Source organism: Oryx dammah, unplaced genomic scaffold (genome assembly GCF_014754425.2).
Source record: "Oryx dammah isolate SB20612 unplaced genomic scaffold, SCBI_Odam_1.1 HiC_scaffold_3, whole genome shotgun sequence".
Lineage (NCBI taxonomy): Eukaryota > Metazoa > Chordata > Mammalia > Artiodactyla > Bovidae > Oryx > Oryx dammah.
In genome coordinates this window covers 90,168,580-90,184,008 of record NW_024070187.1, presented here as the reverse complement: position 1 = coordinate 90,184,008, position 15,429 = coordinate 90,168,580, and the positions used below count along the sequence as shown (strand labels likewise).

At 46.8% G+C, this 15,429-nt stretch overlaps 2 protein-coding genes across 9 annotated transcripts in view; one reads left to right on the top strand and one right to left on the bottom strand.

Moving 5' to 3' along the window:
* Nucleotides 1-2,954, top strand: part of CCDC158 (coiled-coil domain containing 158) — a 79,376-nt gene extending 76,422 nt beyond the window's left edge. For all 8 annotated transcript variants that reach the window (XM_040237136.1, XM_040237135.1, XM_040237139.1 and 5 more), the window contains one exon: nt 545-2,954. In XM_040237136.1, coding sequence (XP_040093070.1) covers nt 545-665 — 121 coding nt within the window. In that variant the 3' untranslated portion in view covers nt 666-2,954. The remainder of the gene's footprint in view (nt 1-544) is intronic.
* Nucleotides 2,126-8,321, bottom strand: STBD1 (starch binding domain 1). Its single transcript, XM_040237142.1, has 2 exons — nt 7,894-8,321; nt 2,126-5,190 (listed from the first exon to the last, which is right to left on the bottom strand). Exons 1-2 carry the CDS (start codon nt 8,087-8,089, stop codon nt 4,382-4,384), a joined length of 1,005 nt encoding a protein of 334 aa, XP_040093076.1. The 5' UTR covers nt 8,090-8,321; the 3' UTR covers nt 2,126-4,381.
* Between the last annotated feature and the right edge of the window lie 7,108 nt (nt 8,322-15,429).

The window sequence follows — 15,429 nt, the reverse complement described above, 5'->3', positions numbered from 1 at the left end:
AAGAAAACTTCTGTGTGTGTGTGTGTGCGTATGTACTTGTGAAGATATTCACTAAAATGTTTATAGTGATGACCTAGGGAGAAGGAGGTTCAATACACTGAGGGAATAAAACAAAGAATGATTTTTATCTCTCTGTGAATCCTTCTGAGCTGTTCAGATTATTTACAATTAGTATGTATTACTTCTGGAACAATAATGATCATGTTGTTATTTATTTGGCCACGCAGTGCTGCTTCCCTGACCAGGAATTGAACCCATACCCTTGGCAGTGAAAGCGCAGCATCCTAACCATTGGACCATCAGGGAATTCCCTATCATGTTCATTGAAAACAACTAAAAGAGCAAAGATTTACCCTCAGCTCTGTTTCATAATTAAAGTCTTTTTAAAAAATGCACTACTTTGCAGTTTTTAAGAACTTTTTGAGCTCCGCATGTATCTTTTCTATGGTAGCAAGCTGACCTTTTAAGAAATACATAATAGAAGTATGTATTTAAAGCCTGAGTATATGTTGCTTTTCTAACTTTGTTTTATCAACATTTTCAGCAATGTCTTCAATGATCAGAAATCAAGAAAAGAGAATACAGAAAGTGAAAGACCAGGAAAAAATGTTACTAAAATGATACATTGCTTGCCTATTCTTTACAGAGAGATGATGCCCAATTAATTGTGGTGTTACTTATAATTAATGCCCTGTGTACTTTTTTCTTTTTATGTGAAAATTTAATAAAAGATATCCTATCCTATCCTGTAAGCTCTATTTTAAAATAAACTATTCTTGAATGCTCTCTTAGTAAAACTTAAAGCAGTACTAGCTAGATGTAAATGTACCTTACAGGTATCAATCCATGCTAATACCAGTGTGTTGAAATAATTACTTTTTTAAAAAATTATTATCTTTACAGATGCTGAGGCAATAGTCTTTTTTTTTTTTTCAGCTCAAAATTTTCTTTTTACATCAAAGTAAAAGATGGGGTATAATGCCCAGACAGAAGGACAAACTCCAAGGTCTTGACCAGATTCCTTCTGTGACCCTGAACTTGATGTTCTGTCAATATCAGTGAGTGTTATCACAGAACAGAACACTGGGGCATGTAATCAAAACTTTTGGAGAAGTTTCTCTTTTTGCATATTAATAACTAGAAGGAAAGAGATAAAAGGCTCGCTATTCTTCAGCCAGTGGGTAACTTCTGTAGATCAAATAGATTCAGTCTGCCCTAAGCAGTGTTTCATAAATGAGTGGGGTTTGTATGTGAAGTATTTTTCAACACCAGTACCCAGTTCTCTGTGGACACCAACTGGGTGTCTGTGAGTCAGTTCAATTCTGACACTAACTACCTGGAGTCAGTGTCCGATTCTACAGACTTAAGAGCCCAGCCCCTCAAGACTAGGGCTTCCCAGGTGGCCCAGCAATAAAGAACCCGCCTGCCAGTGCAGGAAACGTGAGTTCAATCCCTGGGTCCGGAAGATGCCCTGGAGAAGGAAATGGCAACCCACTCCAGCATTCTTGCCTGGGAAATCCTATGGACAGAGGACTCTGGTGGGCTACAGTCCATGGGGTTGCAAAAGAGCTGAACACAGCAACTAACCAACAACAACCCACAAGACGGCCCCCACTTTATCGCAAGTCCTGGCCCACCTGTAGTTTTTGACTGGCTATAAATTGGGGAGTTCCCACATCCCCCTCCAAAGTTTCAATAATTTGCTTGAACTGATCACAGAAGTCAGGAAGGTGCTTTACTTAACTATTATGGTTTATTATAAAGGAGTAACTCAGGAACAGGCAAATGACAGGTGCACAGAGCAAGACACGGATGGGGTGTGGCACTTCCGTGCCCTCTCAGGGCTCCCAGCCCCTTGATGGATCCTCCCACCCAGAAGCTCATTAAGTGCCATCATTCAAGAGTGTCTCCAGAGCTTCATCTCCAGCCCCCTCCCCAGCCTGGAGATTGGTGTGTGGGGCTGAAAGTGGCAAGCTTTCGATCCCACTTGGTCTTTCTGGTGGCCAGCCCTGACCTGAGAATGTCTAAGGGCCCCACCTAAGTCACCCCTCTAGCAGAAACTCAGGCATGGTCTAAGGGGCCGCGTAATGAATAACAGAAGATACTACCATCTCTCAGGAAATTATCAGGAACAAAGACCAAATGAATTTATTATACTGCAGGATGGGAACTCAATGAAAGGAGACCAGAACAGATACAAAAATGTTTAAATTGTGTCAGGGACAACAGAAACAATTTACAGAAGCCAGCCTGTCCAAAAAAAAAAAAAGCCTGTGTTCCCCTTCCCCAGTACAGACGTCCCTGAGAAACTGCGGCCCTGCTAATGGCTCTGTTCCCAGCAAATCCCCCACCCCCCTCCAATCTACATAATAGCCGCCTGACCGGGCCTCAGTAATGACACCAGGACACCGCCATCTGGGGCAGCTTCTGGCCCTGAGTTCTAGTGGAGTCTTTTCTTTCCCTTCCCATGGGCTGGTTACAGAGGAGAGGGAGGTCCTAGGGGACAGAGGAGCCACAGGACAGAGGCCTGGGTGACGACCTGCAGGGAAGGCAGCCCTCCAGCCAGGAGCGCCCACTGCTGTTTAGTGAGCAGGGCTTAAGCGCTGGGGGGCCTGTGACAGCCAGTGAAGTTCAGCCTAGTAAGTGCAGATGCAAAGTCTCCCCACGGCCCTCCCACTTCTCCCTCCAAGCACATCTGATTTTAAATGAGTTTCAAAAATGTAAAATTCAGTATTAATATGTATCTCTTAAATCAACTGGCTTTAGTGAAAGATTTTTTACTTCATCAGATAATGATAAAATAGCTAGTGACAGAACTCTCAACAGGTTTTTACTATAAATTGTTCTACTTTTAACTTTACCTGATAGAAACGCTTGGGTATTCTATGCAGTAAAAGTCAGTGTCTTCTGAAGACCTGACTGGAAGGAACATAAAATTCCATTATGAAGTTTGTTAAAAAAAAAAAGTGTGTGTGTGTGTGTGTGTATGTGTGTGAATTAAAGGAAAAGTATTCTGAGCCAAAAAAGTTACTGAAGCACTTTCTAACACTATTTTCAGTTGAGTTTATGCTCTTTTCAGCAAAGACCATCCAGGATTAAATGTTGTTTTGCCAATAAATATTACACTTAATAAAAAGTTGTTGAACATAGGATTTTCAAGTACAGGCATGCATAATATCCTCCCAAACAAAGGCAAAGTTTTAAAAGAAATATTCTAAAGCTTTAAAGGGAAGAGAACAGTATATATGCCTCTTGATGTTTGCCCTTTTTTTCTGTGTCATTAGTGAAGGAAAATATTAGTGTTTTATTTTACATCTAATCGGTTATGGTACTAAGACTTATACAAATAATTCAGACATTTAATAAAGATACTAAACTCAGGTTTTATTTTTTTTTTTCAGTTATAATGGCAAAGTTTAAAAGGTTGTTTCTTCCCAGGGCAAAGATGTATTTATCACTCTCCTGTTACAGCTTTGTTACCCAGGATCGTCACCGACATGAAGAGGGAAGACAGTGAAATGATTGCTGTGGGACCATCCATCTGTGAGCCCAAATCTGCTGTGAGACGAGCAGTGGGGCAAGACAGTCCTCCAAAGGCCCTTCCAGGAAATGATGGGGCGCCCCACCCTTGAGTGGGCTGTGCCGTAGCCCCCAGCCCTCTAAGAGGCATCAATCAGGCCACCTTGCTCAGCATCCACCATAACCCCCTTCCTCTTCTCTTTCCTCTTGGACTGCTCCCAGTAAAAGACTCTGATTAGGCCCCTGTTTCTACACCAGCCTTTGATCATTAAGACAAAAACATACTTGCTACTTTCAAACCATACATGGCAAGTAAAATCAAGCAAAAAAAAAAAAAAACATTGGGAAGTCTTAACGCAATGCTTCATATCCTGGCTAATCACATCTAGTGACCAGATATTTTCTCATCACAGTTCCATATGGTGCTAATGATTTTTAAATATAAAATGTGTAAGAGAGCATTTCTCCAGCTGCACCAGTAGGAAATCTGCTCTTTTTGGATAAGGCTTGTTTTACTCCCCTGGTCTAAGAATCACTGAAAGGCTCAAGTCTAAACCCTGCACAGTTAAGTTGGTTTCTGTGCTCCCTGACCACTGCACACTTAGCCAAGCCACTCCCCAAGACAACCAAGCCCTAAAGTAATGATGGATCAGCATAAATCCATCCAGCAATGCCACAGGAAATGCCATGCTCACTGGAAGCACTATCTACACATTAGACAAAAGCCACTAGCAAATTTGAAACAAGTCTGAGGGGTTAGATTTGAAGTTACACTTCCTTTACTTTAAACTATTCCAGGTGCTCCACGACCTTAGCCCCTTCCATGTTCTCGCATAGCCCCTCGGCCGTTTGTCAAAGCGATTCAGTGAATCCCCCACCACCTGTGAACCACTTTATCCTCACGACCAGTCTCCAAGAATCTATTGCTGCATTCTTCCCAACGAGCAACTTCTCCGTTCTCTACCACCACAAACTTCCACTCCACCACCGTGTCTGCCGGCAGGGACACAGAACGAGACCAGAACCCATCCCTGCTACACTGGAGTGGGATGTAAGCGTTCCATCTCCCAAGACTCTCATGGTCTCCAGTTACAGCGATGAACTGCACACCAGCACTTGTGATATAATGGACCTGGAACCTGACACTAACTTGACGACACTCTTTCTGACCTCTTGTTTCCACCAGCATGCTTCTGTCCCAGTCCTTTCCCTGCTTAGAGCTTAACACTGGAGACCCAAGACCATCACCCAAGCCAACATCTCCCCAGGACGAGTGCCGAGACACCATCTCCCAGTCCTCATGGTCAGCCCGGGTCTGACTGTCCGGCTGTGCAGGGCTCACTTCTTTCGCTCTGCCCAGGAGCAGGTTGCTAGAGGGAAACTTCTCTGCCAAACATGGAACTGCTTTGGAAGGTGTCTCTTGGCCTCTTTGCAATCCCCGTTCTCCCAGAGGAGATCCAAGGCTTTCGTGTCTTGAAACGTCAGAGTTACCAGTCTCAGAGGTAGGTAGAGATTCTGTGTCTGGAAACAGGCCAGAAGGAACATGCACTCTTGAACTGTCAGGGTTACCAGCTTCTCCAGAAGGACTCTGCTGTCTCCATGCTGCTCCCGGCAGGTCACTGGGACCTTTGGTCTCAGAAACCAAACATCCATTGCTTTCTTGAAGATGCTCTTAAAAAAACAAAAGGAAAAATGTAATAGTGTTTGGGCAGTTCAGTAAGTTAGGTTGAGGAAATAGGCTTAGTTATTAAAGACTCCACGACTAATCTATCTGCAGTTCACAAAATTTATCTCTATTAAAATCAAGTACTTAATTACCTAGTGCGTTCCTAACATCGTGCTCTAAGAACACACATATCCAATAACAAGGGGCTTCCCTGGTGGCTCAGATGGTAAAGAATCTGCCTGCAATGCAGAAGACCCAGGTTCAATCCCTGGGTGAGGAAGATCCCCTGGAGGAGGGCATGGCAACTCACTCCAGTATTCTTGCCTGGAGAATCCCTTGGAGAAAGGAACCTGGCAGGCTACAGTCCACTGGGGTCACAAAGAATCAGACATGACTGAGCAACTAGGCAAAGCACATCCAATAATGAAAGGCATATCCAGGAGTGCCAGTATACCAGCACAAGAGTGTAAACAAGGTGGCAAGCTGTAGAGGCGGACGTGTAACCCTCTCATGGTCCTGGATCTCTGCAGTGCAGGCCATACTGGCATGCAATCAAGTCGTTTGGCTCCTATCATCAAAAAATGCTGTCCAGCCTGTGTGATGAAGAGCTACACAGTTACCCTGCAAACCAGAAGAGCACGCCTTCCCTCCCAGGGACTGTGTGTGGGTCAGGCATTGGTGAACACAGTGTGGACAGGCCAGCAGCAGCTGTCACTCTGGCAGAATATGAAGGACAGCAGTGCATCCCTGGGCAAGGGGTGGAGGTGGGGGGACAGGGCGTTAGGAGCCTCTTCAACAAAACACAGGCTGTTTACTTAAAGTAACTTCCCTGGTGGCTCAGAAGGTAAAGAATCTGCCTGCAATATGGTAGCTCCTGCTGCCGCTAAGTTGCTTCAGTCGTATCCGGCTCTGTGCAACCCCACAGATGGCAGCCCACCAGGCTCCTCTGTCCTTGGGATTCTCCTGGCAAGAATACTGGAGTGGGTTGCTATTTCCTTCTCCAATGCATGAAAGTGAAAAGTGAAAGTGAAGGCCCTCAGTCGTGTCCAACTCTTCCAGACCCCATGGACTGTAGCCTACCAGGTTCCTCCGTCCATGAGATTTTCCAGGCAAGGGTACTGCAGTGAGTTGCCATTGCCTTCTCCAGCAATGTGGTAGACCCAGGTTCAATCCCTGGGTTGGGAAGATCCCCTGGAGAAGGAAACAGCAACCCACTCCAGTATTCTTGCCTAGGAAGTCCCATGGACAGAGAAGGCTGGCTGGCTGGCTACAGTCCATGGGTGTCACAAAGAGTCAGACACAACTGAGGGACTAACACTTTAACCAAAAACTCAGCTGACTTCTTGGCCACCTCATTGATAGTCCAAATAGCTCCCTACAAGATCTCCAGAGCCATTCAATCAGTATGGATGGGGGATGGGAATGGGAAGAGGGAGATCTTGTTTAATTGTCTCTTTTTAATATTTGACTCATTGGAAAAGACTCTGATGCTGGGAGGGATTGGGGGCAGGAGGAGAAGGGGACGACAGAGGATAAGATGGCTGGATGGCATCACTGACTCGATGGACGTGAGTCTGAGTGAACTCCAGGAGTTGGTTATGGACAGGGAGGCCTGGCATGGAGTCGCAGAGTCGGACACGACTGAGCGACTGAACTGAACTGAATGGTGGGGCTGGAAGTGAGGCATAAACAAAAATTACTCTGAATTCCCAATCTCTCCACCTGAAACAGAAGGCTGGCTTTCAGGGAAAAGAAGACCAATGAGCTCTCTGCAGGAAAGACAGAGAAACAGATTTATCAAGTGGCTACACATGAACACCACTCCACTAAAAATAAAGTTTACAGATGTCATTTTCACTAGGCTGGAATCCAGGGATGGGCAGCTTGCCAAGGGAGGGCGCTGGAAGGTAAGTTTTTCTGCCGAGTCTCTTATTTGCCCAGCACATGGGGTCTAAAGCGCCGACGTCTAAACCTAGATGTCAATTCTGCTCCTCGGAGTTGGGGCCGCTACTAAGTGTGCCTCTTCCCTGGGGTTTTAGACAATTGTGCCCTGCTCGGGTGAGCATGCGGAAGGGCGGAGAGCTCCGAAATCTGCTGCCAGCGAGCCGCCCCAGGGTTTTAGCCGAGGCCTTCATGGCCAGACTCCAGCCTGAACTTTGCCTCCCTGAGAGAGGCGTCCAGAGAGCGGGGGTGGTCATTGCTCCGGTGTTCCCAAACGCGGTTCTTCTCTAGGGTGAGGGATAGGAGGACATGAGGCTATGGGATTGGGACTGAGATGAGACAGTGTCCCTGCTGGGATAGACGCGGGAGGGTCGGAGGATCTCTTAACCCTAAGCACCCCTTTCCGAAGGCCCGAAAGGGGCGCCGCCGCTGCAGCCGTCTGCACTGCACCAAGCTCCGCCGAGCGGAGGAGCCCATCCTCGCCGGAGGAGCAGGGGCAGGAGCCAAGGGCAGCGACTCGGTGGGGCGCGCCCCTTGACGAACCGTCTGGGCATCTTCAGGGCCTCGGCAGGGGCGAGCAACCCGCCCGGAGCGTGCGCACCAGCCGGGGAAAATGCGGAGCGCGGCGAGGGTCGCGATCCGGGTGGAGGAAGCTAGTCCCCGGGAAAGGACTGCTAGAAAAGCTCCAGGTGGATCCCTCCCGCTCCCCCGAGGAACTTCAAAGCCCCCTGGCAGATCTGCCCAGGAGACACAAGGAGGAAGAATACCTGGTTTGGCAGAAGGTCCGGGGCTCAGTCCGCCGCCGCCACCGCCCTGATCTCCGCTCGGAGCCGCAGCCTCCCTTGGGGGGGCGTCCTTCCTCTGCTCCGCATTCCCCTCCTTTCCCGAGTCCCGCAGCAGCCAAACGAAAAGCGCTCCGGCCAGACCCCCTCCGACCAGCAGGGCGGACCAGACGGCGCCCATGACTGAGAGGCCGCGGCTGCGGGAGACGACGGCGACCGAGACGGGGGCTCAGGTCACGCAGGAAGAGCCACACCTCCCCAGCCCGCTCCAACCTTTTACGGTCCCCCCGGTGGCGGGCGCTGCCGCGCGGAGCCCAGCCCTCCGCCACTAAGACTCAACTTTCCCAGCCCCGCCCCGCTCCCCGCCCCGGGGCTGCAGCCCAGGCTCCGGCGCGGCGGACCCGCGAGCGCCCTCCTTCTCCCTCCCTTTCGACCCCGCCAGTTGCCGGCGGCTGGGAGCACACGGCGCCGAGTCCCAAGTGCCTTCTGCGTGCGCAAAGAACCCAAGGGCGCACGGCTCCAGCGCGCAAACCCGCGCCTGCCCCGCCGCTTTCCCTTCCGGCTCCCGCGGCGGTCAGGCCCGACTCTCTGAGCCAGGCATCTCCTCACAAACAGTAGCAGTGAGGCCGCATAGAGGCCGGCGCTTCCAGGAACTTAGAATCGGAAGAGGCTGTGTTATGTCTCGGACCAGAGAGGCTGGGGCTAGAATGGGAGAGGCAGCTTGGTCGGGTGGGATGGGGAAGACCCGAAGTAGAGCGGGCGCGGTGGAAGCTTCATTCGGCCTCCAGTTAGCTGCGCTTCACCTCCCCGAGCCTCCGCCTCCTCTCCTGTAAAAGGAAAGTGTTGGACTGACACCCTTCCATCTATATATACCCGTCACTTTTACCGCATCCAGTCATTTTTTCTTACCCGGTTTCTTTTAGGGTGCGTGGTTGTCACAAAATGCATGCCTTCCTGGCCGGACGGGAGGTTGCCCAGAGGCAAGCCTCTACAGATGGCTTTATTAATTAAAAAAAAAAAAGCAACCATCTTATTAAGCGCTGTCGGTGTGCCAGATGTTTAATGTATGCATAGACAAATGCATACAAAACAAGGATCCTAGAACTAAGTTATACACATTTCTTTCTAAATTCACATCTCTGCTGACCTGATGGCTTCACACACTGACTACGAGCCAGTGGTTCCCATGTTTGTATCTGCAGGGTGAGCCTTTTCCTTGACCTACACAAGTGTGGCTCAGGTGGTAAGGAATCTGCCTGCAATGCGAGAGGCCTGGGTTTGATCCCTGGGTTGGGAAGATCCCCTGGAGAAGGGAAAGGCTACCCATTCCAGTATTCTGGCTTGGAGAATTCCATAGACTGTACAGTCCATGGGGTCGCAAAGAGTCGGACACGACTGAGTGACTTTCACTTTTCACACAAGTCCACACCCAACTACCAAGGCCACAGCCGGCAGACATCCGCCTTGGAATAATTACTAACACGTGGCTCTTATAAAACAGATCATTCAAACGCGCCCCAGGCTCAAGCCGATAGCAGCGCCTGACGGCCAGGAGACTCAGCTAGTAGTTACAGGTGCTGGCGCCTTGGCGCACACAGATCACAGCCCCTGCCATCAAAACGGAGAGGGGAGAGGAAAGTTGAGGAAGGGGGCCGCACCAACCCGAGCTCCTCGCTAGTGCTGCATGCTAAGTCGTTCAGTTGTGTCCGACTCCTTGCTACCCTATGGACTGTAGCCCGCCAGGCTCCTCTGTCCATGGGATTCTCCAGGCAATACTGGAGTGGGTTGCCATGCCCTCCTCCAGGGGGTCTTTCCGACCCAGGGATCGAACCAGTGTCTCTTATGCCTCTTGCACTGGCAGACCCGTTCTTTACCACTAGGGCCACCTGGGGAGCCCCCTGGATGCTATGCTAGTAGACATCTCAAACCCAGTTCACTCAAATCTAACACCCCTAGACCCACTACTTGCTCTGACTTCCTCATCTCGGTAAATGGCAACCGCATTTCTCCTTTTCACCCCCCCTCAAAGTAGGCAGTAGCAAAGTCTGCTTCTTTCTTCAAAATACATTCAAAATTCTTCTCTCCAAAGTGAGTGCCACCCTTCCCCCCACCCCCACCCCCCACCAAATTCTCCAAGCAAGGCTTCAGCAGTATGTGAACTGTGAACTTCCAGATGTTCAAATTGGTTTTAGAAAAGGCAGAGGAACCAGAGATCAAATTGCCAACATCCGCTGGATCATGGAAAAAGCAAGAGAGTTCCAGAAAAACATCTATTTCTGCTTCATTGACTATGCCAAAGCCTTTGACTGTGTGGATCACAATAAACTGTGGAAAATTCTTCAACAGATGGGAATACCAGATCACCTGACCTGCCTCTTGAGAAATCTGTATGCAGGTCAAGAAGCAACAGTTAGAACTGGACATGGAACAACAGACTGGTTCCAAATAGGAAAAGGAGTATGTCAAGGCTATATATTGTCACCCTGCTCCTTTAACTTATATGCAGAGTACATCATGAGAAACGCTGGGCTGGATGAAGCACAAACTGGAATCAAGATTGCCAGGAGAAATATCAATAACCTCAGATATGCAGATGACACCACCCTTATGGCAGAAAGTGAAGAAGAACTAAAGAGCCTCTTGAAGAAAGTGAAAGAGGAGAGTGAAAAAGTTGGCTTAAAACTCAACATTCAGAAAGCTAAGATCATGGCATCTGTTCCCATCACTTCGTGGCAAATAGATGGGGAAACAATAGAAACAGTGGCTGACTATTTTGGGGGGCTCCAAAATCACTGCAGATGGTGACTGCAGCCATGAAATTAAAAGACGCTTACTCCTTGGAAGGAAAGTTATGACCAAACTAGACAGTGTATTAAAAAGCAGAGACATTACTTTGCCAACAAAGGACCATCTAGTCAATGGTTTTTCCAGTAGTCATGTATGGATGTGAGAGTTGGATTATAAAGAAAGCTGAGTGCAGAAGAATTGATGCTTTTGAACTGTGGTGTTGGAGAAGACTCTTGAGAGTCCCTTGGACTGCAAGGAGATCCAATCAGTCCATCCTAAAGGAGATCAGTCCTGAGTGTTCATTGGAAGGACTGATGTTGAAGCTGAAACTCCAATACTTTGGCTACCTGATGCGGAGAGCTGACTCATTGGAAAAGACCCTGATGCTGGGAAAGATTGAGGGCAGGAGGAGAAGGGGACGACAGAGGATGAGATCGTTGGATGGCATCACTGACTCAATGGACATGAGTTTGGGTAAACTCCGGGAGTTGGTGATGGACTGGCGTGCTGCAGTCCATGGGGTCACAAAGAATCAGACACGACTGAGTGACTGAAATGAACTGAACTGAACTCTTTATGGACTCTTACTAATTGCTTCTTATAAGACTATTATAGATCAAACTTTTAATAGAATTTTGTAGATTTAAGATTATTTAAGATTATTTCATCTCCTTTTGTCAAAGTGAAACATGTCATACATAGGCTGTTTTTAAATTTTATAAACTCAAGCCAATAGAGTGACTTTACAAATAATATGAAAATCCCTGAACATTTCTCTTTTTTTTCTCACTGATAACTTTAGCTACTGCTTCAACACTTAGTTTTTTTTTTTTTATCAATGTGCTAATGAATGAAATTCCAGAAGATCTATAAAATCCTAGAATGCAAGGCCTGCTATTCAATTCTGATACATAGAAGGCTCTTAGTCAAAGTTGATTGTTGTCATCAATTACTATTTCATTTATTAAAAATATAAGGAAGAAAGACATAATTCTCCCCAACTTATTAGAATTCTATTTACATTGTAAAAAGAATTGTATTAGGTTTATCATGCAGCATTTTTAGAGAATATTATTTATTTGGATTTTCTAAACTTAAATGTTGACTCATCGATTTCTGTGTTGCTGTTTTAAAAAATATATATTCCACTCACTATCATATTTGTTAAAAGTCTACAGCCACATATTCTAAAAACATTCTTACAGCACTAACAATACTGTATTTATCACTATACAATTTCAAGATAATGCTCTTTGCTTCTACACAGATCTTGAAGCCTAAGAAGATGGAAAGAAAAAAGAGTGGCAAATTCAGTAGGATGAGGGAGGAAGATGAATGAGTTCTGTTGAGACAGGTTCAGTTTGAGGTACTATCAGGACATTGGGACTGGGGGGTCTATAGTTTAAGAAGAGGGTCAGGGCTGGAGATATTGGAAATTCCTCACAGGGAGGTGGCAGTTAAATCATGGTTAGACACTAATGTTTCAGAGGGAAAACAAAAGAATGAGCCTAACTTTAGCCCTTGGCATAATTGCAAGAAAGATTGAAAGGCTGCCTCCATATTGCTACCTATTTGCAATTATGTCTTGATGATATGTTTTAGGGGCCATAATGAAGTGCCCATTTTCTAACTGATTATTATTCTATTAAATGGAGTATAAATAGACAGAGATGGATATTTTAAAGTTATTTATATATATTATATATTTAAGTTTATATATATATATTTATATATAAACTCAGTTGGCTCCGACTCTTTGTAATCCTATGAACTGTAGCCCCACCGGGCTCCTCCATCCTTGGGATTTTCCACGCAAGAATACTGGAGTGGGTAGCCATTTCCTTCTCCAGGCGATCTTCCTGATGCAGAGATCGAACTCAGGTCTCCCGCTTTGCAGGCAAACTCTTTACTGTCTCAGCCAACAGGGAATCCTTTATATATATAAATATATATTTAAGTTTATATAAAATAAATATACTTGTCACCAGCAAAACCCCACTGGAATCCCCAAGAAAAACAAGATGGAATCTAGGTGATACTGTCTAACCTCTTCTTTAACTTAAGCTAGCTTAGCCTAGCTTCACTTGCCTATAGAGGGCCACAGGCAAAGAGCTTGCATCTGACACGTGCCATAGGAGTGCACAGCCCAGAACCACTGTGCGTGATGGTGGCAGGGTTTGTGCAGAGACACCAAGTGAGCACTGCAATCTGAAACAGCACGGCTGTGCCTGCCTAATGAGAACTCTACCCCTCCCCCTCCCCTCCACTCCCAGTGTCAGGACCCTATAAAACTGCCTTGCCCACAGGGACTGCTGTGCTCTGGAGCAAGCAGCCCTTACCTCCCCATGCTCTGATCAAAGAATACAATTTCCCTTTGCTTCTGAACCAAGCTCTCAATGTTATTCTGTGGGCCTATAGCACACAGAGCAGGAGGATCCTAGCTGGGGCCTGACTCCAGAGGGTGGATAACATATACATGTTTATATAAATTTTTCTCCTTTAACTTGTACAGGAAAAGATTGCTCACTCCCAGTGCCTTATTGCAGGGCAGGGATAAAAGAGGGTGGGAGGGAAAAGCTAGGAAAAGAGGGGTTCAGGAGCTTTGCTTGCAAAGTCAGGTACAGAGAACAGTGGGGGAAGGTGGCGTGGGGAAAAGAGGGTTATCACTCAGCAGACCCTCGTAGATAGAAGGCTGAGAAAAAAAAAAATTGGATTCGGCCTCAAAGATGTCCTTGGTGGCTCCACAGTGTTTGTGGAGGTGGGGGCTTGCTTTGGAAGGCTGAGAGGTGAAGGTGGTGAAGGCTGACTTGGAGGGAACCCTCTCTGGAGAAACCTGGAGGCTTAGGGTAGGAGAGAAATTGAAGTATCACTTGAGAAGAGAAACAGACCCAAGGGAAGCTCTTCCAGCCTGAGAGACACCTGGCACATTTGTAAGCAGGAGCGAGCCAGGGGCGACCTGCAGGAAGACATGAGGAGGAGGGACAGGAAGTCCTTGGTGCAGATTCCATGCGAAGAAGGAAAGGCAGGGTCAAGAACACCAGTAGAAGGGGCGGCCTCGGAGGAAAGGAGGGGAGGAAACAGGCAGGAAAAAAGAAAAGAAGGAACGAAAGAAACGTTTTGAGATACAAAGGGGGCCATAAGTGAGGTTATCTATCAGCTAAATGAGAGAAAGGAAATCCAGGAGTAGTTTTAAGGGAAGGAGAGCTGGTAGGAAGGAAGTGGGGGTTGGGGAAGAGGTTGCCTTGGGAGTCCTGTGGATTCTTCCATCACAGGCCTGTTGCGTTGCTCCCTACCTATCACTCCCAGTGCCCATGCCCCCATTCAGACCATACCATCCTCCCGCACCTCCCTCCCCTCTGGTTGCAATCCACTCAGCGGCCACTCCTGTTTAATCCTCAATGCACAGCTCAGAGCAGAGCATCTTCTCTGTCTACCAGGTTAAATCCAACCCCATTTCAGCCTTCAAGGTCTCCATGACACAACCCAACAGGCCTTCCTCTTACCGTTAATCTATACTCTAGCCCTATGGGCACTCTGTTGCAGCAGCCTTTGCTCACTGGTCTAGACATTTCCCCAAAGCCAAGTCCTTCCATGAAACTTTTTTCCAGCCCCTAATCCTAGTCCCAGCCCCAGCCCCCAGATTTATATGCCATTCTTTTCTTTGATTACATATTGTAATGCTCTTAGAGCAAACTTTGAGCTTTTCTCTTATGGTATAATTATTTTTGTAGTTTATCTCATCCCTGTGTTAGATCGTACACTCCTGAGGGGTCAGAGTTTGTTTATTCTTTGTATTCCCCAGAATGCAGAGTCTGTTCTGTAATAAGCATTTCTATTATCTTTGTTCATTGAATGCCTAGTACATATTGGCCCCGAGCTAAGTGCTTTATAAGGATGATCTCATGTTAAATCCCTGAGAGGAATAATCTGCCCAAGGTCAAACAGCTGGTAAGTGACCAAGCCCGGATTTGAACCCAGTGTTCTTGATCTCCCAGGACTCATGCTTGAAACTCTAGCTACATTGCCCCCTAATACTTTTAAATCATGTCCAAATTTCAAAGCTTACATTTTAGGAGTGGGCAAATTTGGATGTGTGATACTAGACAATCCCCCTGGTAGTATCCCAACATTTACGGTAAATTTCAGCCTTGCTCTTGGTTTGTAAGGCCTCTCCACAAGCCCTCACCTTGTAGGAGAAACATCTCACCACTAGCACCTGTCCGTTGCTGTCAAGCCTTTGGCTCTAGCTACTCCACATAACATTAACCACAAGTCAAACCTTTCTGCAAAGCAGTCAACATTGGAGTTGCCCAGTTTCAGATTTCACAGGGACATTTTCTAAATGCAACTGTTTGCAAACCTCTGACTCATCTTGGTTCCCAGAATAGACTCAAGGCTGAGATCTCTTAGGTTGAATGATGAAACCCTGCGAGCAAAGGAAAACCTGTGTCAGGAGAACAAGTTCACTACGTAGAGAAAAATAAAGTTAGATTACTACTTTGTACCACGTAGAATGGTGGACTCCAGAGGGAATGAAGTCCTAAATGTAAAAGCTAAAACTACTACTAATAGAACAAAATCCAAGAGACTGTCGTTGTAATATTGCATAATGTGTGTGCGTGCCTGCCCAGGCGTGTCTGACTTTTTGCAATCCCATGGACTGTAGCCTGCTAGGCTCCTCTGTCCATGGGATTTTCCAGGCAAGAATACTGGAGCAGATTGCCATTTCCTTCT

Coding starts and splice junctions, on each gene's coding strand:
- STBD1 (XM_040237142.1), bottom strand. CDS start 8,089: ATGGGCGCCGTCTGGTCCGCCCTGCTGGTCGGAGGGGGTCTGGCCGGA. Junction 5,191..7,893: donor CGGACCTTCTGCCAAACCAG/GTATTCTTCCTC, acceptor TGTTTTTTTAAG/AGCATCTTCAAGAAAGCAAT.